The sequence below is a fragment of the Meles meles genome, chromosome 4 (assembly GCF_922984935.1).
Source record: "Meles meles chromosome 4, mMelMel3.1 paternal haplotype, whole genome shotgun sequence".
NCBI classification, from domain to species: Eukaryota; Metazoa; Chordata; class Mammalia; order Carnivora; family Mustelidae; genus Meles; species Meles meles.
In genome coordinates, this window is record NC_060069.1 from 10014052 (window position 1) to 10037895 (window position 23844).

General features: G+C 38.3%; 2 protein-coding genes across 6 annotated transcripts in view; one reads left to right on the top strand and one right to left on the bottom strand.

Annotated features, from left to right (window-relative positions):
* NEK11 (NIMA related kinase 11) overlaps window positions 1-23844 on the bottom strand; it is a 247732-nt gene that overhangs the window by 220059 nt on the left and 3829 nt on the right. For 4 of the 5 annotated variants that reach the window (XM_046002712.1, XM_046002714.1, XM_046002715.1 and 1 more), the window contains exon 2: window positions 22830-23099. In XM_046002712.1, coding sequence (XP_045858668.1) covers window positions 22830-22999 — 170 coding nt within the window. In that variant the 5' untranslated portion in view covers window positions 23000-23099. Of the gene's footprint in view, window positions 1-22829; window positions 23100-23844 lie in introns of those variants that run through there. The other variant, XM_046002716.1, reaches the window with a different exon arrangement.
* LOC123940187 (60S ribosomal protein L21-like) lies at window positions 17171-17799 on the top strand. The gene has a single exon (XM_046002719.1). It carries the CDS (start codon window positions 17222-17224, stop codon window positions 17702-17704), a length of 483 nt encoding a protein of 160 aa, XP_045858675.1. The 5' UTR covers window positions 17171-17221; the 3' UTR covers window positions 17705-17799.

Below are 23844 nucleotides of genomic sequence, written 5' to 3' on the forward strand. Positions count from 1 at the left end.
GAGCGATGCGACTATCAGTGGGGCCACGGCAAAATTGGGAGGGGGGGCTCAGTGGGGGTCTCAGTGGGTTAAAGTCTCTGCCTTCAGCTCAGATCATGGTCCCAGGGTCTCAGCAGGGAGCCTGCTTCTCCCTCTTTCTGCCTGCCTCTCTGCCTACTTGTGATCTCTGTCTGTCAAATAAAAAAAAATAAAAATAATAAAATAACTCTAGTCAGGAGAAAAAGCCAATCAGATGGGAATCTACTGTGTGCATACTTGGATATAAATACTATTTAACACATATATCTCACACCTTCAGTGAATGACAAGACTCTCTGATGGTTTTTTTAAAATTACATTTTAAAATCAGGTTTATTTCTTGTGGGTTACACTTCTAATAATCTAACTTATGTCAGCAAAATAACCAACTGAACCACCCAGACGCCCCTTATGTCAGCAAAATAAGACTATTAAGTAATAATGGTTTTACCATCTTTAAGAATGTAAGTAAAAGGGGTGCCTGGGTGGCTCAGTGGGTTAAAGCCCCTGCCTTTGGCTCTGGTTATGATCCCAGGGTCCTGGAATCGAGCCCCGCATTGGACTCTCTGCTCAGCGGGGAGCCTGCTTCTCCCCCCACCACCTGCCTCTCTGCCTACTTGTGATCCCATCTGTCAAATAAATAAATAAAATCTTAAAAAAAAAGAATGTATGTAAAAAATAAAATCAATGTATATAATAAAGTTTCCTCCTGTATTTGAATCTCTAGCTCCAGAAAAACTACCCTGAAATAAATCTGAAGCAACTCATAGTAGTTTGGATTACCTAAAACATATTTTCAGGGGCGCCTGGGTGGTTCAGTGGGTTAAGCCTCTGCCTTCGGCTCAGGTCATAATCTCAGTGGGGATTGAGCCCCACATTGGGCTTCCTGCTCAATGGGGAGCCTGCTTCTCCTCTGCCTCTCCTCCTGCTTTTGTTTTTGCTGTCAAATAAGTATATAAAATCTTTAAAAAAAGAAAAACATATTTTCATAGGAACCAAGAAAAATAATGCTTAAAATAAACTGAAAATGCCTTTTCAGTGTCAGTTAAAGGTTCTCCTAAACTAGAGATCAGTAATACCTTGTAGTTTACCTGGAATTTTTTTTAAACTTTTTTATACGAGCCATCCTTATAGAACTACTGCAAAATCAAACACAGTGGTGCTGTTTACTTTTTCTTTTTAAAAGGTAAAGTTCTACTATTATTAAGGGGAAACAATATAAAAAGACAATGTCTGGTATTTTCTGGATCAACCTTGATTGATTTTATATTCACAGAAAATTAAGACAAAAGAAAATTTAAAACTGCATCTTTAATCAATTGGAATTTGTTTTCAAAATGTAATGGTTCTATCCTTAGTGCACATCCAGGAAATCTTACATTTGGTCTCAGCTCTCTAGCGCACCTTAGATTTGAACTATTCACCTCTTCACAACACCTCAACTGTACCCTGGGACAGTTCCTGTCACCCAGATAGACATGTTTGTGAGGATCAGGGATGGACAGTTATGACTGTCTTGGGATCTAAAGTTAGGGGTGATTTCGCTCTCTTGTCTATATTATAGTACAAGTTATTTAAGGGATCTGGGGTGGAAATTTTGAGACATCAAGAGATGGAGCTGAGTCAACGGGCTTTACTTACATAAAACACAATGATAAACAAGGTCTAGATATTACACCAACTGCTTTCAGACCTCTGAAGAGCGGATTCTTTAGTATCTGAAGGGCCCTGATCCAAGGCTGATTTCGCTTTCCCTCAAATGGGGGACCAAGAACAGGAGAGGCTGCCTGCCTCTGTGGAGGGCATCTGTTCCAACCCTCTTTGTTATCTTCTCTGAAGGAAGAAACTGGGGACACTTGATGACCCAGCTCTGTAACTGGGCATACAATAGCAAGCTTCTCTCTATCTCTACCAGCACCATAGGTAGCACACTGCCATGGTTTCTGACCAAGAGTGACTTCACTCAGAGAGAGTTTCAAATACTGTACGCTTTCCCTCACAGAAACACATAGCCCATATTTTGGGAGGCAGGGCACCCATACCTCGGGGTAAGACTTAAGAATAATAAACAGTAGTCACTGCACATTAGATCCATCTGCTTCCCAAAAGAAACCATTAATGAAGGCATCTGGAGACTTTCAGGACCCAACTGAAAGAATTTCCTGAGCGCCTTCACATCACTGACAGTGGCCAGGGAAAAAACACTAAGTGTGTTGGCCAGTGAGGTAGAAACAAAATCTTTTCAGTCAATGAATGAAGCCTAAGCCTGGAAAACTGAATGTCCCTCTGAAAATACCGAACTCCTAACATACCTAGAGAGATCCTGTCTGCAAGGGCAGGAACAGGGGCAGCTATCCCCCCTGAGATCTCCCCATCCCATTTCCATGGCATCCATTCATCCAGTGTCAAAGCTCTTCTGCAGAGCAGAGAGAGATACACAAATGAGCAGACACAGAGAGAGGTGCCAGCCAGAGAGTTTATAAAAGTCTCCAGTGACCTCAGGGCAGTTAAATGAAGTTAAAGCCCTTCAGAAAAAAACTTGAGTGCCACTTCTCTGAACACACAGTCCTCCTTTTCCCCTGGCTCCAACTCTCCAGGGAAAAGGAATTGAATAACACAAAGCATACTTGGTCTCTGTGCACTATTGCCCAGATACAGAAACATAAGCATACAGAAAAAAGGTTGTGTCCTTCTGCTACTAGAAAAACGAGCTTTAGTGATAGGTTTTGCTACAAAATTCCTTCTAATGCTCTTTTGGCTTGGGTGTTTCTTCAGTCACTATTTTTTTTTTTTAATATTTTATTTATTTGACAGTGAGAAATCACAACTAGGCAGAGAGGCAGGCAGAGAGAGAGGAATGGAAGCAGGCTCCCTATTGAGCAGAGAGCCCGATGCGGGGCTCAATCCCAGGACTCTGGGATCATGACCTGAGCTGAAAGCAGAGGCTTTAACCCACTGAGCCACCCAGGCGCCCCACTATTTTTTTTTTAAAGATTTTATTTATTTATTTGAGAGAGACGGAGATAGTGACAGAGAGCATGAGTGGTGAGGAGAGGGAGAAGCAGGCTCCCCACCGAGCAGAGAGCCCAATGCAGGACTTGATCCCAGGACCCTGGGATCATGACCTGAGCTGAAGGCAGACGTTAACCAACTGAGCCACACCCAGGCGCCCTGTCAGTCACTATTCACTATCATTTTAACACTAAACATAATACAATATACTAGTATTTAGCAGATAGACACACCCCCATGCCACCTATCCTCTTTCCATTTTATTTTGTTCCACAGCACTCAAATCACTATCTCTCATAGCACTACTCATTGTCTTTCTCTCTCCACAGCCCCACCATGTTCTCCCCGAGAACATGCTGCTTTATCCCATGCCTAGCACAGCACCTGATATCGTTAGCAAGCTACCCATTCACCAGTGACTGAATGATGGTGTTCACACTGCAGGTTACTTAAGGTAAAGACTGCTTCCTGTTACGGACTGAATGATTCTGTTGCACTAAGTACTTGGCCGATAAAAAGTGGATCCCTTTATTTTTTTTTTTCCTGGAGAACCTGAAGTGACAGATCTTCAAATCAAAAAAGTGATCCCTGGGGCACCTGGGTGGCTCAATGGGTTAAGCCTCTGCCTTCAGCTCAGATTATGATCCCAGGGTCCTGGGATCGAGCTCCGCATTGGACTCTGCTCGGTGGGGAGCCTGCTTCCTCCTCTCTCTCTGCCTGCCTCTCTATCTGCTTGTGATCTCTGTCTGTCAAATAAATAAATAAAATCTTTAAAAAAAAAAAAAAAAAAGGTGATCCCTTCCCCACCCAGGGAAGAGGAAGATGTCATGGCTCTCCTGTCCCCAGGGGTGACATGGCCTGGCTTGTTTATTAAGATATCACCCTTGCCTGAGGATGGTCTTTCTGCTACGGTAGAAGTAAAGCAAGTTTAACCAACTTGGAGTGAGGAGGTGGCAGGGACAGGGTCCGATGCTGCCGAAGGGTACCTCTGATCATTTCAAACTATGGTTTCACATATTAGGGGACTCTCATCCCTGGGCCATTTTCAGCAATTCCATGTCCATCGCATAGGTCCAGATGTCCTTCACTGGAAGAGCCTCCTCTCCCTGCAGTTCCTCTAGGTTTATCTTTTGCATCGGGGCTTATCCTATAGTGGCCAAAATGGCCTTTTGTTCAGTGCTGCAGATTCATGAATGGCTTCAAATGTTGACTGTTGACAAGAGCTTCAAGCCAGATTACATCCTCTGTTGCACAGACACACTGACGGATCAGAAAGATGTTTCCCATACAGCTTTAAATGTCTTTCCCAATTCCGGGCCACCCTACCTATAATACACTAGGAATTAAAATCTGTATTAATTCTGTAATTATCCTGGGAGCAATAGAGTCACAGTGCATTGCATTTGTGCATATTAAATTTTTTGGTGTTAAATTTAAATTTAAAACACCTCATTTTTTGTTGCCTGGTTTTACACAGTTTTATATTTAACAGACCTCAGAAGAATGAAAGAGACCCATATTTCTCTCAGCCTCTCAGAGACACTGATACCTCTCACCCCATGACCTTTCCGATAGAGCTATTTGAGTTCACACCCTACTTTCAGCCCAAATGTTTTTCTCTGGAGGACAATGACTATAGCTGCTTCATCTCTTGGACAGCTATCAACTAGATGCTTGCTGAATGAAACTGCTCTTTGCCACTGTTATGGGCACTAGAGAGTTAAGTTAGGTTAAAGTTACGGCTTTTTCTTTCAAGAAAGAGCACACATACATACATCTTTGTATACCCACAAACTAGGAAATGTCCATCGAATGCAAAGATAAGAAGAAAAACCAACCCATGACAGTTAAAATGGTCTGAGGAAATAAAAAGATTTCCCCAAATTTATTTCTTAGCCAACTTCTGCTTTTCCTAGGAAGAAATTAGAAGTATATTAATGACATGTTTTTAGCCTTTTATTCATTTAACCAGTGAAATTAAAATATTGGTAGACTGTAATTAAGTGAGGATGACATTATGGACCCTGAATTAATACTGTCATTGGAAACACTGCCGTGTATTAATAGTTCGTCTGCATGTTACATTACCACCATCTGCTGTTCATGATGGTCAGTTTCAAAATAGTGACTTTCCTTTATACTGCCCCTACTCAATCTTTTGTAAATTTAAATACCACATATGCTTAGGACCACTAACTTCAACATGCACCACGATGTCCAACATGGGTAAAGTATTTCCTAAGTTGGGCTCCTTGCTACAGGAGTGGCCTGGAAAAAAAAGGGAGTTCAGTGATTGAACAAGTTTTGGAAAAGCTCTTGAAGAGTCGTAATTTATGCCAGCAGATTTAAATACGTGAAGAGTCCCTCAGTTGAAAAAAACAAACAAATAATAAACAAAAAAACAAAAAACTGGCTTCACTTTGTGGAACCAAGTGTTTTCTAAACTTGCTTAATCATGGATCTCTTTTTTTTATACAGAACACCTATTAACATTTTCAAAGGTACCAATATTTGGTGCTTCATAGCTATCAATGTTTCATTATATCAAATTCCTACAAGTAAACTAGAATTTTACGTGATGTTTGCTTATAAATAATATGCCACCAGATTTACACATATTTTCTTACATCACCTCCAGGAATCACAGGATGACAAGGTAGCATTGTTGTCACTAGCACTTCACAGCAAAGTTATTTCTGAAGGTGAAAAATCATCCTACCACTAGATCTCAATAACAAGTTTCCCGTGGTGCCTCTCAAACTTCTCCAGCAAGATACCTCTAATAGCAAAGAAGGATGAACTCAGACCCCTGAGATGGGACTGCCAAATGCAGGACATGTCTCTGAAATCTCATGCTTTGTTTTTAAAATTCATGCAACAAATAGTGCCATGTTTGTGAAATGACAAATGTTCTGGATTATTCCCCACAGCAGGGTTTTTAATAACAACAACCCAAGTGTATATCAACAGGAAAGTGAACACACTAAAGTAGAGCCATGTAGTGGAATCGACTATACATCTGTTAAAACAAAGAATGGAAACATTCTCTAATATTAACATGGGAAAAGCTCCAAGATACTCTGGCATATGAAGAAAAGCATGAAATAGAACTGTGTAAAATGTGAGTTTTTATCAGAAAGGGACAAAAATAAGAATTCCAGAGTTGCTTATATATGCATATGGCAACTCTGGAAAAATCCAAAGGAAATTCTTAACAGTGGTTACTTTTGGGGGAAGAGGATGGAACTCAGAAAAAGGAGGACAGGGATGAGAAGAAACTTTGAACAGTACACTTTTTGATATTTTTGAGCCATATAAATGTTTAACCTAGTTAAATCATGTTAAACATTTAAAAATCATGCAAATTTTCACTGTGACATATTCACATATGACCTAAAATTTTTTTTAAATATCCATACATTTTTAGACTAGTTAAAGTATATCCATATTTAAATTCCTGCTTGGTGGATCATGTGGGAAATCATATATATGTGGTTTAGTGTGAAAGATACAGGTTTAGGCCATTTAAGACTTGCTTGAACATATAGCCTTCATTCCATTTGAAGAACCAACAACAACACATTAAAAAATCTGGAACCTCTACTAAAAAATGCTTGCTTAACAGTTTGGGACTTTCATCTATAAGCTGGAATTAGAACTCTGATGCACAAAATCAGTACTAACTTACTTTTAGAAGTAACCATACAGGGGCGCCTGGGTGGCTCAGTGGGTTAAAGCCTCTGCTTTCGGCTCAGGTCATGATCCCAGGGTCCTGGGATCGAGCCCCACGTCGGGCTCTCTGCTCCACGGAGAGCCCGCTTCCTCCTCTCTCTCTGACTGTCTCCCTGTCTACTTGTGATTTCTGTCTGTCACATAAATAAATAAAATCTTTAAAAAAAAAAAAAAGAAGTAACCATACAGAAAATGGCACAAAACTAAAATGGCAACCCCAAGTGTGAAGTGTCACAGATTTCTATTATTTTCTATTTATTTCTATCCAGATTCTTTCCATTCTTCCATGCCAGAGTGTTCAAGGGCAAAGTAAACCCCAAGGTAAAACCTCTGCTTTACAGCCCAAAGTAAGTGGAATTTCAAACTCTCCCAAGTATTTTCAATGCATTTTTAAAAGCTTGGTGATGATTTAAAAAATAAGAATAGCCTGTCTAGCTTAAGCCAAAAATTTCCCATTATACTTCTTGAATAAAAAAAATTACAATTAGGCTTCTTTTGGTTATACTTTCATAGTACTTTGATTAAAATGCTTTCTATATACGTCGAAAAATGTGCCATTTATGTATATTAAAGATATGGTCCAACAAATAAAATACAACACAAATATAACTCTAATGGAACAAGCAAATGCAGTATGGTTAATGTCAATAAAACATACTATAGGTACCCGCATTTTACACCTGCAAATATTCTGAGGACAAGTTTTGTATCCTTGTTTGCTTCCTAAAAGTGGTTTAATAAACCAACAGTGCCATAAATGTCTCCAAAATTCTCTTAAACTGAAATTTTATTTCTAGGCATAAATAAGGCCAGAATTAAAAAGATAAACAGTGTGACTAATTGAACCAATACGGCACAAGCAGCAGGGAGTCATCTGTTATTGCTTTCATTGGTTCTGATTCTGTTTCAGAAGGCCGTTCTCTCTGGAATCCCTCCAGAGAAACAAACAGGCGGCGGCGAGTGTGTGGACTTCAAACTCTACTGCAATCTCCAGACGATCTGCTGGATACTCATAAGTGGCAGAATGATTCCACCTTTAGGTCTTGGGTTTTATTGCGGTTATAATAATGAGTAATGAATAATTGATCACTGGGTAATAAATTATTCAGGCCGGCACACAGTTTCCAAGGAATCCTGGAGTGAGTCTAGCTAATGGCATAACTCAAGCCAGCGGCAGCTGCTGAGGGGACACCCCACAATTACCCCACACTGCAGAGGCAGGGGTATAGTTAGTGCCTCTCAGGGTGGGCTTTTCAACGAGGGGCCATATTAATGCCTTCTGAATTTTTATAAAGTAGAAATCCCCAGAGGAGACTCTAGTGTCTAAGTGTGGTTATGAAATACTGAGTGAGCCCTGACTACTTCATCCAACAAAGAAGGATATTTGTTATCAGCCGAGTACAACCTTTGCTGCTGAAACTACTGTTGAACCAAAAAGCTGTAAAATCAAGAATGTATGTCTAAACACACACACACACACGTGTGTGTGTAAACATATATTTTTCATGTGTATGTCTGTATATACATACAAACAAACACAGAGTTTTTATGATTATGCCAGCAAAATAATGCCAATATAAGTTTTACCTTGAGGAAATTATCTGCTTTTCTCAGTTTTCAAAAACTGAATGTAATTCACCCTTATGAGCTCAAAACTCAATTTCTTTAAAGATAGTAAGGCTTGCTAAAAGTCACCTACAGATACATGTCAAGTCTCATCCATATCAAATATCCAAATGCTTTACTTCCCTAAGTATTGTTCAACAGCCTTCCAAATCACATCTGTCATTGATTCTTCTTACAGCTTTCCTTTGTAAAACAATTCTAAAAATAATAAAACTTCTCATTAGAGCTCAATAATCATTGTACTGAAATATCTCTGAAATAGAACATGAATTAAAAGCAGCTGATTGGGGCACCTGGGTGGCTCAGTGGGTTAAGCCTCTGCCTTCAGCTCAGGTCGTGATCCTGGAGTTCTGGGATGGAGCCCTGTGCTCAGTGGGGAGCCTGCTTCCCCTCCCCCTCTTTCTGCCTGCCTCTGCCTAATCGTGATCTCTGTCTGTCAATAAATAAATAAAATCTTTAAAAAAAAAAAAAGGCAGCTGATCAACAAATGGCAAATCTAATTTTGTAAAAAGTAGACTGGCTGATCTTGCCCCCAAATCCACAGTATCTACATTTGTGCAAGGCCACTGAGATGGGAGAGAAGGTAGTGAGGCAACGGAGAGCTACTAGACCAAAAATCTTCCTCCAATTTTCCCTAATGGAAGGCAAAGAACCTAACTAGGATTTTAAGGGTTTCTCCAAATTAAAACTATAGAAAAGTGGAAATGTCAATCAAGCTTTAATGAAAATGCTGAGTGTCCACCATTTATGGGAGAAGTTGAGGAAGCTAACACCCAAACACATTCTTTTTTTCTAAAATTTTTTATTTAAATTCAATTTAAGTATTAGTAGGTAATTATTAGGTAATACATATTGCTCAAGTTTCAGGGGGTAGAATTTACTGATTCATCAGGTGCATATAACACCCAGACATTTTCTAATCAAAGCTTCAATATAACAAATTTTCTACTCTTAGAAACTTGGAAACCTAGAACACATGACAAGAGCACCAACATACAATTTAAATTTCCTTCCTCGCTTGCTCAATAAAGGTCATGAAAAGCAAATCCTATAATTTTTCTCTGAACAAAAAACTTGAAGATTGACTGGGCTGAACCCAAAGATTAGAAAGCAACATTCAACTTAAACCATCAAATTTCACGATGATTATGACTAGCAACTGCAAAATCAACCAGTTTAATAATCTGAGAGGCCTTCACATATCATAGTCCAGGTTTTATATTTTAAACACATTTATTAAGGTAAAATTGATATATAGTATACTACACATATTAATATATATAATTTGATAAATTTTGACATATGGATATGACCATGAAACCATCTCCACAATCATGATAATGAGCATGCCATCATCCCCCAAAGTTTCCTCATGCCCAGAGTTTGCTTTTTCAATAACTAAAACTTCAGGTGGGTTTTTACATAATTACTAAATAAAAGCACTGCTGTACCAAGTATGTCCTACAGCATGTCAAAGGCTTCATAACTGTTCATTCATACTTATAAGTATCAGGTAATAGGGGCCATGAAAGCAGCTGAGAAATAAAAAGGGATTATGTTCTTATTAACGTATGGAATAGAAATTCAGTTTCATGGTACTTTAAAGCAATGAATGTCATATAACATTAACCGCTTATTTTTAATATTACATGAAATTATTTACACAATACATAATTAGTGTAGCATACAAACTAACTTTTAGAACTTTGTGGTGTCAACTGTGTCTATTTCCCATATAAATATAAACTTACAAATCACTAGTTCCAAATCATTACAAACCAGTCGTTCCAAAAACTAAGCTTAGAAATAACTGGCCAAGAAACCAATAGTAACATAAGGGTTGTGTTTCTCCCCTGTTGACTTTTAAGTCACGTACCTCACTCTAAATTCACTACTTAGAAATGGATGTCATGGCAACTCAACTTTTCTTCCCAGGAAAAGTGGCGCAAGAGTAATAAAGTGACCCAGAAACTAATTTTAACCTGAGAGCTTTCCACATTCTCATTTCTTTGACGTTCACATTATAGATGTATCTTATTCCAAGTTCTTTAAAGGTGGATGATAATCACAATGCGGATTTTCAGTTCAAAATAGTTATAAGGGTGGGTGCTAACCAAAATTGCCCACAAGTCAATGCATGTGTCAGAAAAGGAACCAGATCAGTTCAGAAAGGGAAAAACTGAGAAAAGAAGCAGCCTCCCTCAGCTGATCCTGTTTCAGTAAGTGACAGATACAGAGGAATCAACTGCTGTGCATCAGGCAGAGAGCTGGGCAGCCTGACTCACCAAAAGTTATTGGAGAAAAAAGTCCCATAAGAAGGCTGCTTGAAAAGAACCAAAACCAAGAAGGGCTAGTCACAGATTACATTTAAGGTTATCATGCTTGCTTTGGGTCAAGACATTAAAGTTAGAGATTAAATATTGAAAAATATTCTGATAGCAACCATTAAAAACCCTGGATTTGGTTACCGAGGTTCCTCTGGACTCCATTAAAAATCAGCTCATTTCCCTGAAAAAAAGTCCCTTTTGATTGGGCGGGGGGGGGGGGTGCGGGGAAGTTGAACCATACTGTACACATAAAGTTTTGTTCTTGCAATATTATTCACTCATCCTTAAAATATTTTACTTATTGGGGATGCCTGGGTGGCTCAGTCAGTTAAGCATCTGCCTTCAGTTCAGGTCATGATCCCAGGATCCCGGGAATAAGTCCATCAGGCTCCTTGCACAGCAGGGAGCCTGCTTCTCCCTTTGCCTGCTGTTCCCCCTGCTTGTGTGCTCTCTTCCTATCTCTCTCTCTCTGATAAATAAATAAAATATTTTTAAAAATTTCACTTATTGATCATATGGTTTCACTTATTTGTGGAGCATAACAAAGAACATGGAGGACATGGGGAGATGAAGAGGAGAAGGGAGTTGAGGGAAATTGTAAGGGGAGATGAACCATAAGAGACTGTGGACTCTGAAAAACAACCTGAGGGTTTTGAAGGGGCGGGGTGGGAGGTTGGGGGAACCAGGTGGTGGGTAATAGGGAGGGCACGTACTGCATGGAGCACTGGGTGTGGTGCAAAAACAATGAATACCGTTACGCTGAAAATAAAAAAAAATTTTTTTTTTCACTTATTGAATAAATGAGACAAAATAACATTTAAAATAATAGGCTTACACAAATCTTATAGTTTAAAAATTTGTGGTAGTCAACAATGACAGTGTAAAGGGACCAGCATATCCAGTTACATTTTTAAATTATTATTTATCAAAATAACTTAGATATGCCCCCATCTCATACATTTAAATGAATAATATTCCTTATTTCCAAGGGCATTATTCAGTATTGGCAAAACCATTAGCTTCCCTGTTCACAAATCCAAAACAATACATCAGAAGAACAGAGTGGAATTAGCAAAGAATTTAAACAGTCCAAAAATCTAATAAATATACCATATTTGCCTACACTCTTTTCCTGTCAATAATCTATCTGTGGGGTACCTGTGTGGCTCAGTGGGTTAAGCCTCTGCCTTCAGCTTGGGTCATGGTCCCAGGGTCCTGGGATTGAGCCCCACATGAGGCTCTCTGCTCCGCTGGGAGCCTGCCTCTCTTCCTACTTGTGATCTCTCTCTCTGTGTCAAATAAAATCTTAAAAAAAAAAATCTATCTGTGGTATTTTCAATAATTCGCTTTTATTTTCTTTCAAATAATAGCAATGCAAGAAAAAAGCATTTTTAAAAAGGGCTTTTTGTGGGGCACCTGGATTGCTCAGCGGGTTAAGCCTCCGCCTTCAGCTTAGGTCATGATCCCAGGGTGCTGGGATCGAGCCCCGCATCGGGTTCTCTGCTCAGCAGGGAGCCTGCTTCTCCCTCTCTATCTCCCTGCCTCTTTGCCTACTTCTGTCTACTTGTGATTTCTCCCTCTGTCAAATAAATAAATAAAATTTATTTTAAAAAAATGGGCTTTTTGTGAGTTGTTTTTCTTCTTTCTAAATGCTTCTTGGTGATTCAGTCTTCAAAGCAGACTTTTGCCCAAGCCAAAATGAAACTGAGGGGTTCCCTACATCCTACTCATTCTAAAATATTTTATTTATTAGTCATATCTCATTGGTAAATATTAAAAACCAGAAAAGGAGCTCATGGTTTCTTTTATGCTAATACATGCAATAAAGCAGCCTCAGGAAAATGTAAATCATTTACCCCAAAATGTCGACTTCATTACGATGATTGAGGTGTAAGTCAAAATAACTGTGCACCCTTGCATTTTATTCTTTTTTTCCTTTCTATCTCCCAAACCTTAAATGTTGTAAGATGGCCAGAAGCTCAGGGGCTTGACTTTATTACAGACAAAGAACCGGTGGTGAAGGCCAAAGTGAAGTCCAAGTTCAAATTAACCCTTCCCACATTTACCTAACAGGAAGTGATGCACATACATGACCCTCCAGAGCATGAGCTGTTTTAAAAGAAATTTTAATATACTTTCATATTATAATCTCTCTCAAAAGATCAAAGATTTTAAGGGAGAAAGAACTGATCACTACAATGAAAACTGTTTTCTGGTAGGGCAAAACAGAAAGAAATTGTTAGTTTCCTCCCAATTGTTTTCGTAACTCCACCACATAACCACTGAATCCTATTAAACTAACTCAGCCTACTTAATAACTGGTCCTCCCATCACCGATACCCACTGGGGAGAACACCTGGTCATAATATAGAAATAATAGCTTTAATAAGAGTACATACAATAAGCTCAAAGTTGGACTCATGAAATCCATTAATGTTTTGTTTAGAATTAGTCGAAACTGAAAGGAAGGGTATGTTAAAATGATTAGATCAGACAGAAAATCCCTAAGCAGGAGTCAGTAGGTGCGATATAGAAGCACTAGCTTTGCTGAATGCCACCAGGTATTAAATAGCAGAAAATTACCCTCACATTCTTAGGCACTGGAAACTTGTTCCAAATATTATAAAAATCTACACATTCTGGTAAGGACTACTACTCATTTTTAATTATTTTTACACTGTCAGGCTTCTATAATCAATTATAGAATATAAATAAATGTATTAATTTGCTAAGAGGAAAAATGTCCCTTTTTATAAACAGTGAAAACTTATACACAGAAAGGAAGGCTTTTACTCTGGAAAACAGAATGGAGGTGCCTCAAAAAGTTGAAAATAGCTACCCTACGACCCAGCAATTGCACTACTGGGTGTTTACCCCAAAGATACAAATGTAGTGATCCGAAGGGGCACGTGCACCCCAATGTTTATAGCAGCAACATCCACAATAGCCAAACTATGGAAAGAGCCTAGATGTCTATCAACAGATGAATGGACAAAGAAGATGTAGTATATACACACACATATATATGGATATATATACAATGGAATACTATGCACCCATCAAAAACCACCGAAATCTTGCCATTTGCAACAAGGTTGCTGGAACTAGAGGGTATTATGTGAAGCGAAATAAGTCAATCAGGGAAAAACAATTATTATATGATCTCACTGAGATGAGGAATTTGAGAAACAAGACAGAGGATCATAAAGGAAGGGAGGGAAAAATGGAAGAAGATGAAACCAGAGAGGGAGACAAACCGTAAGAGACTCTTAATCTCACGAAACAAACTGAGGGTTGCTGGGGATTGGAGAGTAGGGATAGGGGCTGGGGGATGGACATTGCGGAGGGTATGTGCTATGGTGAGTGCTGTGAATTATGTAAGACTGATGAATCACAGACCTGAACCCTGGGGCAAATACATTATATGTTAATTTAAAAAAAAAAAAGGAAGGGAGGAAGTCTTTTCAAGTTCATTCCACATAGTATGAAAACTGATTTCTCTACTCCTCACTATGTCAAAATAAATTTGAAAATGGATGAAGTCCTTTTTTTCTAATTACAACCGAGCATATCAGCAAATGTGGTCATAATTCATAACCGGCCTAAATATGCCTCAGTGGAATGGCACAGAATGCCCACCATTTCTCAGTGATTGAAGCTTGGTTCTTCATTAGTTTTCCAGGGTTATACCACTGTCAGAAAGGATATGCTGGAAAAATCATTATATTAAATCTCTGAGCATGCTGAAAGGTACAATACTTTTTTTACTTCTACTTCAAAAAGGTTACCAGAATCATATCCAACGAGAGGGAACTAACTGATATCAATGGCATACAATGGACTATTATGTGAGGATTTAAAAAATGACACTTTTAAGAATACTTAGTAACCTGGGAAAATACCTATATTTTAGTGTTTAACAAGAAAAAATATGGAAAATTATACATACACTGAATGGAACTGTCCTCCCACCCTTTTGTCTAGTTCAGTGATCCTCAAAGTATAGTCTGCAGGCCAGCAGCAACAGCTGGTAGAGATGCAAATTCTCAGGCCCACCTAGACTTGCTAAATCAGAAACTCTGGGAGTAGAGCCCTGCAATCTGCATTTTAACAGCCCTCCAGGCAATTCTGAGGCTTAATAATGTGAGAAAACCACGGGCTCGTTCTTTTTTTTTTTTTTTTTTCTCATTAAACTTTTTGTTTTAATGGGTCTCAAAATTCTGTGACAGATTTTTGGTCAAGTTGTTTCCATTAAAAAGTACTGATTTTAAAAACTAATAACTTAAAACTGCCACACACACAAAAAAACCAAATGGTCCACAAAGCATTCTCCTTTCCTTCTGAAGGTTTTACGATGCATTGTTTTTTTTTCTTTTTTGGAAGATTTGTTTTTTTGACAGAGATTACAAGTAGGCAGAGAGGCAGGCAGAGAGAGAGAGAGAGGAGGAAGCAGGCTCCCCGCCGAGCAGAGAGCCCGATGCGGGGCTCGATCCCAGGACCCTGGGATCATGACCTGAGCCGAATGCAGAGGCTTTAACCCCAGCCCAGGCGCCCCTTTACGATGCATTGTTATCATTAACCAGTCTTTTACTATTAAACTTAAATGGCCAATTGACAGAAACAGTTCTGAGACCGTTCTTCCACCACTAAGACTGGGGTGGCAGGTGTTGGGGATCATATTCATTTAGCCTTCTGAGCTTTCTGGGCAGACTTGGTGACCTTGCCAGCTCCAGCTGCCTTCTTGTCCACTGCTTTGATGACCCCACAGCAACTGTCTGTCTCATGTCACGAACAGCAGAACGGCCCAGAGGAGGATAGTCAGAGAAGCTCTCAACACACATAGGCTTGCCAGGAACCATATCAACAATGGCAGCATCACCAGATTTCAGGAACTTGGGACCATCTTCCAGCTTTTTTCCAGAACGACGATCTTAATCATCCTTCAGGTCTCGGCGGAAACGACACATTCTCAGGAAGCCGTGCCTTGTCCAGCGCCATGCTGCCAGCTTCCATGGGTCTATCACACTTCGCAGCAATCAAGACTTTCCTTTTACAATGGATATGGCAGCTTATAATCACTTTTTCTCTTATGATTATACAATTAGCGTTCTTCTCTTCCATTAGACCAGACATTCCAAAGTCTAGCTGCACATTCAAATCACCTGGAGGCTCTCAAAAATCCAGATGCCTATGGTGTGGCCCAACTAAAAGAACGTACTGGGGTATGACTTGAACATGTATTTTTTTTTTTTTTAAGATTTTATTTATTTATTCAACAGATAGAGATCACAAGTAGGGAGAGAGGTAGGCAGAGAGAGAAAGAGGAGGAAGCAGGCTCCCTGCCAAGCAGAGAGCCCAATGCGGGGCTCGATCCCAGGACCCTGGGATCATGACCTGAGCGAAAGGCAGAGGCTTTAACCCACTGAGCCACCCAGGCGTCCCTTGAACATGTATTTTTAAAACACTATGATTCCATTCTTTGGCCAAGGTTGAGAACCACACAGATGTTTAAATATTATACTGTTTGCTAGTTGTTTTATGTATGTTAATTGCATCTTTCTTCTACACTGGAAGCTCCTGGGGCCAAGCCTTCGCTGCTATTGCTTCAGTATCCTCACTGGTGCTTAGTACAAAGCAAAGCTTTAATACATAAATACTTCGGAGTTGACAAAAAGACTAGCACAAAACCAACTCTAAATAAGAATGTCACTGTATTTTAAGTTGATGAAATTTAAAACACCATTATAACCAGAATTCTATGCTGATAAGATCAATGTTGAAATTCATTGCAACATGGCCATGATTAATCATGTATAAGTAATTATGTAAAAGTTTAATCATGTATCTTAGGGTGAGCCTACTTCCTTAACATCTCTTTTCTATTAAGTTACAAGCACTATGCTAAGGGCCAAAGAACTTTTTAGCTCATCCAAATCTGTGGGTCTGTTTAAAAAAAATGTCTGACAGCTTAACAAAAATATAAATTTATGAAGTAGAATTAGAACAATATTTATAAATATGAGTTAACATTATTATATCCTCACATTCATTAGACCAGAATTTCTATAATTATGAAAAAAAATTCTCAAATGTTGTTTTATAAATTTCATGATGCAGAATAAAAAAAAACCTTTATGTCATTCAAGACTCATTTTAAGTTCAATTTTATTCTACTGTGATAATTAAAAAAGGAATGACAGATCTTTATGCCAAAAAGAATGTTCTCTCAAAACACACATTAATCAAAGGTCATGTCTGTAGCTTTTTTCTAATTCCATAGCTAATGCAGAAAGTCAATAAAAATATAAAAGAATGTGGTATTTGCATTGTAATTAAAATACACAAATTCACAGTATAAGAAAAATGTCAATGGTGGAGTGATGCCCCCAAGTGGCATAATGATAAATTGCAATGCTCTGATGGAAAAGAATAGCCATTCCTTCTTATCGAGATCTTTCATTAAATCTAAAAGTGCCGGAACCGCCATCTTCCAGTAATTTGCCAAAATGACCAACACAAAGGGAAAGAGGAGGGGTACCCGTTACATGTTCTCTAGGCCTTTCAGAAAACATGCAGTTGTTCCTTTGGCCACGTACATGCGAATCTACAAGAAAGGTGATATTGTGGACATCAAGGGAATGGGCACTGTTCAAAAGGGAATGCCCCACAAATGTTACCATGGCAAAACTGGAAGAGTCTACAATGTTACTCAGCATGCTGTTGGCATTGTTGTCAACAAACAAGTTAAGGGCAAGATTCTTGCCAAGAGAATTAATGTACGCATTGAGCATATTAAACATTCAAAGAGCCGAGATAGCTTCCTGAAGCGTGTAAAGGAAAATGATCAGAAAAAGAAGGAAGCCAAAGAGAAAGGTACTTGGGTTCAACTGAAGCGTCAGCCTGCTCCACCCAGAGAAGCACATTTTGTGAGAAGCAATGGAAAGGAGCCCGAACTGCTGGAACCCATTCCCTATGAATTCATGGCATGATAAATATAAAGAAAATAAAAGACCTCAAGACTGTAAAATTGTTTCTCTTGAGTAGAAGTGTAGTGTCCTTTCCCCGAAAAAATATTTAAAGCAAACTTTGTGTCCTAGTTCATTGGGTGATGTCTTTATTCAAACTTAGTGGCTTTTTTCTTGCTGAAAGATCTGAGGTGGTTTATCATAGAAAAGAATATACTCAGTTGGTTAGAAACTGCCAGATAGTATTTTAAAAATATTTATGGTTGGAAAATAGTCTCTCCAAATCCCAAAGAAAAAAGAATTAAAAAAATACGTGAAAGGTTGGGGCACCTGGGTGGCTCAGTGGGTTAAGCCGCTGCCTTCGGCTCAGGTCGTGATCTCAGGGTCCTGGGATCGAGTCCCGCATCGGGCTCTCTGCTCAGCAGGGAGCCTGCTTCCCTCTCTCTCTGCCTGCCTCTCTGCCTACTTGTGATCTCTCTCTGTCAAATAAATAAATAAAATCTTTAAAAAAAAATCTAAAAGTGCCTATTACATAAATCTAGATTTCACATGGGCTATTAATAAGTGTCTATGGACCATCTCAGACTCACGGTATCACTCTTTAACCAGGGATACAAGAGATAGTCTGGTATATGAAATTATGATATACTTTCCTTATAATCTTAAAATTTTAGGGGAATGTCTGCAAAATGATAGAGTCAGATCTTCTCTGGTCTGTTAAGGGAACAGCATTCAAAACATTATAGATATCTTTTTAGAAAGTAGTATTTTCTGGATTCCTAGGTGGCTCAGTCAGTTAAGTGCCTTCCCCTCAAGTCATGATTCCAGGATTCTGGGATCGAGTCCTACATCAGGCTGCCTGCTTAGTAGGGAGTCTGCTCCTCCCTCTCCACCTGCAGCTTCCCCTGCTTTGTGCTCTCTTTCTCTGACAAATAAATAAATAAAATCTTAAAAAAGAAAAAGAAAAAGAAAGTATTATTTTCTACCCATCTCTGACATTAACCAGATGTTATGGCCTAGTGTGTAAAGCACAATTTAAAATCTGATCTGATCAAATTGCTCAGTGAATGGGTGGTACTAAATAATGTGCTTTGCTCACAAACTGAAGACTCAACTGTCAACATTCTGGGGAAAGAATCTAAAAAAGTAAGAGTTTAGTTTCCTGCCTCCGTACATGTTTTAAACATAATCATTGATGAGGTACTCTCTTATGTAGCTAAAAGGTCAACATTCTGAGGATCAATTACTTTTGGAAAACCATAGAGATAAAAAAGAAGAGATGCCAACAGAATTGCTACAATCTCAGGAAAGATCCTTGAATACAGTTTTAAAATCAAGTGCTTGAGATCCGGTTGCTTTGAGAGATTTCTCTCTTAAAAGTAAAATGCAGGGCGCCTGGGTGGCTCAGTGGGTTAAGCCTCTGCCTTCGGCTCAGGTCATGATCTCAGGGTCCTGGGATCGAGCCCCTAATTGAGCCCCACACTGGGCTCTCTGCTCAGCGGAAGGCCTGCTTCCTCCTCTCGCTCTCTCTGCCTGCCTCTCTGCCTACTTGTGATCTCTATCTATTTATTGTCAAATAAATAAATAAAATCTTTAAAGAAAAAAAGAGTAAAAAAAAAGAAAAAAGAGTAAAATGCAAAAGAAAAACTGCCACTTAACAGAGAGGTGGCTCAGTGGGTTGAGCCGCTGCCTTTGGCTCGGGTCATGGTCTCAGGGTCCTGGGATCGAGTCCCTCATTGGGCTCTCTGCTCAGCGGGGAGCCTGCTTCCCCCTCTCTCTCTGCCTGCTGCTCTACTTGTGATCTCTCTCTCTCTCTGTGTCAAATAAATAAAATATTTTTAAAAAAAAGAAAAAAAGAGTAAAATGCAAAAGAAAAACTGCCACTTAATAGAGAGTGCCAATTTCAGTTATTGGGTGATGACTAAAGTTTTATTAGGCTTCCTTTAATTATTCCTTTAAGTTAGATTATTTACAAATAAGATGAATCTCAACTGCTATGAATGATATCCATAAGGTAATATGATAATATTCTAAATTTTATATATCTATTTACAAATAAATTTATAAGGTCTTCCCTGGTGGTCTAGTGGTTAGGATTTGGCACTCTCTTACAAATAAATTTGTATCTACTTATAAATATATCTTATATTTATATATTGTATATTCTTTATAATATCTATCTTGATATTTTATACATGTAGATAGATAGATATCTTATTTAATGCTATTAAAATCCCATGAAATATTATATCCATTTTACAGATAAGAAAACTGAAGTTCAGATTAGAAAACTGTATAAACTTAATCTTCTGGTTAAGAATAAGACAGGCTTTATATCTTGACCTGTTCACCTCCAATGTGGTCTTCACTGTAACAAGTTACAGCCTTCCTTCTACTATTCTAGAATTTTGTGAGCAGCCATAGTCATGATTCTTCATGATTTTAGCAGAGAGTTCTAAAATCAATTGATCTAAAGTCAAATGTCTGTAACGACAGGCAGGTAGTAGAAAGGTGTGATACCTTCTGTGTGAAGACACAGTGAAGAGTGGCAGCACCTGGCCAAGTAACGAGCACAGGGTCTAACTAAGGGGGGCGGCTGCTACCCACCTCCAGCCCATATGTTAGCAAATGTGACCAAATCTTTGGGTTTGGTTTTCTCCCCCAAGAGAAATGAAAAGCTCTATTTTTATGAGATTGCCCATTTTTAAATAGTGGCAATTAACTTAGACCAAAAAGGTAACAATATTCAACAGGCCAAACAAAACACATCTGAAGGCTGAATGTAGCCTATACGTAATGTGTTATAGAGATTCTGATGAGAATGATTCTACACTAGACTTTCTGGTATCAAATAACTTGTCAGTTATCCTCACTGTTGGATTCATTCCACACATCTAGGCTTCATCTGTCATATTCAGCTTAATTTAGGTGTTTTCAGACTAGTAGTGCAAGTACAGGAAGGTATTGACAAATCACTTCCCAATCAACCAGCCCCTTCCTCTCTCATTTCTCTCCCCCTGCTCCCCAACACCTATATACTTTACTCACCCATCATTTCAAGTCTGAAGCTTTCAAGTTTGGTCTTCATATATATTATTTAACGTCCCTTTGTTCAACTTTTTAGCCCTCTTGTGAATTCTCTTAAAATTCTTCCCATTCCTCACTCACTGAAGAAACCAAAATTTATATAGTCTTTATGATCAGGGACAGAAGCAGAAAAATGTTCACCTTTAGCCCAGAAGGCTGATCTATAGCCTGCATAGTTCTGATAAGGACCAAATACATACTGGTTGCTACATTCTTTTTTTTTTTTTTTTTTAAAGATTTTATTTATTTATTTAACAGAGAGAGGGAGAGAGAGATCACAAGTAGGCAGAGCAGTAGGCAGAGAGGAAGGGAAACAGGCTCCCTGCTGAGCAGAGAGCCCAATGTGGGGCTCAATCCCAGGACGCTGAGACCACGACCTGAGTGGAAGGCAGAGGCTTAACCCACTGAGCCACCCAGGTGCCCCAGGTTGCTACATTCTTATAAAGGGTCTCATGACTGCATGTTTATCTCACTGATGATTAATATCAAGCTGAATGATAAGCACCAGAGAAATCTTGCAAAGGTAGTTTAACAAGTAGAAATTTGAAGAAAACATTTATGATCTAATACTCCCTCCACATCTCCTTCCCCTTGAACACTAACCATATAACCACCAGCTTCATACAGTAAAAGTGAAGCTCTTTCTGCCCATGGGTCCTATCCTTGTGCTACAATAAAAGCACCTTTTTGCACTGAAAATGTCTCAAGAATTCTTTCTTGACTATTTGCTCGTGGTCCCACATCATTTACAATGTGATTTTTACTAGTTCTGGGTCAGGTTTAGGTCTCACTCTCAATGTTTCCAAAAAAGGTACTCTAGTAATTTTTGGAAATTTATCATCCTGTTCTACATGGCTGGTATCATACCTCTAGGATTTCGGGAAAAGAATTGTTTTTGATAGGAGCCATGAAGCATGCTCTAAGGACACCAGAGAAGTGCTAGCGCTGTCACCATTCTTCATGTAGGAATTTATTGAAAACTACAAATTCTAGATAATTACTTCTTAAAATTCTAGACATAGAGACCATTTCAAAAGTTGACTTTGAAAATAAAATAGTAGCATCAACATTTACCTTTATAATTCCTATGTAATATGAAGAAGTAGAAAATGTTTATCACACTGATTTTAAGTCTAATGGGCAAAAGCTCAAAGAATTTAGAGTAGCCTCAAAACTTCTGATAAAAAAAAAAGAATAGATTATGGGATGGAAGTCCATTCTTCCGGAGTTAAGGGTTGATGTCTTGGATCATTCTTCCTTCTGCTTTCTCTTTTTTCTGTGTTTCTGATATACAAGTTTCTCATCTAAACTTCAGTTCTAACTTTAAACTGTAGCAAATTCAAACAACTTCAAACTAGAAAGGAAGATTCATCATTACCTGTAACAGACATACCATCCAACAGCACTATGAGTTTTTCTCTACCATGAAAGTTTAAGGGTCTGAACAAAATCAAAGAAAAGGAAGTAACAAGAGGGTCCTCAATATTATTAAGCTAATTTTAGATGAAGCCCGTGTTTGGTTTAAATGTCTAATTTAAGAGCTGTATGACTACAGCTTCCTTCATAGAAGCTAAAAAATTCCTTCATAGAAGCTAAAAACAAACAAACAAACAAACAAACAAAAAACCAAAAAAACCCTAATGCCATATTTCCCTTAGTACACCCTATTCACCTCAAGTGTGAATTACCATTTATTTGCATTTCATAACATTTCTAAAATTGCCATCATTATAAACAATTCTTACTTTCTCATTCAAGGAGTTCCAATCAAGTTAAGTGGAAGCAGTGTTGTAATTGAGATTCTGGTATGCATAAAAATGATATTTTCACTTCATCTACCCCATTTCCCCATTCTAGGTCATTTAGGTACTTCACTCACCTGCTGAAATGCCTGTAAAAATCTTATCTTAAGACACCATTCAAGAAGCTTTTCTATCACTTACTAAATTCTTAGAATCTTAAATGCAAAGAGCAAATGGTACTCCATGTTCTTAATCAGCTAAGAGCTAGCTATGCATACAGGGCATCCAACTCAAATTTTGTATGAAGTATTTTTACTTACAATTCCTCTCCTTGTTTTGCTTTCTTGTCTGAAACCAGATAGACAGTTCCAAAACTTCCACTACCAAGTTTTTGTCCAAGGACATATCTTCTTGCAATCAAGGTCTTTGGATAAGTAGAAATGGCTTTTGATCCATTCACACACTTAGCAGTCTCTTGGAATTTCAGCATTGCTCCAAACAAGAGAGAACTGGATTATTTGTTTATAGAAATTTAACATTCAAGGCTCCTAGAAGATGGCCAAATTCATCGAAGTAGTGTTGGTCAACCCCTTAAAAGTGAAAAGACCAGAGATCAGGTATAAAGAATGCTGAAGTATTCCTAGCAATAAGTGTAAGTTTTTGACATTAATACCTGCACCTTCAATAGTGGATTCAATGACATCACATTTAATGACTTGAGAGAAAAATGTTAAAAGGTAGTGATACTAGCAGATTCTAGTAGAAGACAGCCAAATATGGCAAAAGTGAGTTAGAATTAAACAATCTGTTTAAGATTTATACTCCCCACCTACTGCTTAAAAAAAAAATCCAAATATAAGAACATTATAATTTCCTTAAATTTATACATTTGCATCACTCTTTTTATAATTCTTCCCACCTTATGTCTGTTTTGATTAACAAATAGTGAGTTAGGATTAAACTAGAAGTCAGCATAGAATTTTTTTTCCTGTAGACATTAAACCATGGTATTTGCATTTATTAGAACAGATGTGAAGAAGAATAAAGACTTCAGAATAAGTTTTTTTCCCATCCTAAACAAATTCTGGTCTAGTTTCTGAAGTTATTATATACACTGTGTATAAAGTAATCTCTCTGGATTGGAAACAAGAAGTATCACAAATGCAGTTCAAACCATAAATTGTATTTTAATGATAGCTGATAGCAGGATTATGAAAAGTAGAACTGTTTTATATGATTGTATGCCTAGTAAAATCACTTCATCAAAATGTAAAATGTTTTTAGTTATCATGAAAAGTGGATTTTGTTTAAAAATCTAAAAAAACCATGATTTTA

Coding starts and splice junctions, on each gene's coding strand:
- LOC123940187 (XM_046002719.1), top strand. CDS start 17,222: ATGACCAACACAAAGGGAAAGAGGAGGGGTACCCGTTACATGTTCTCT.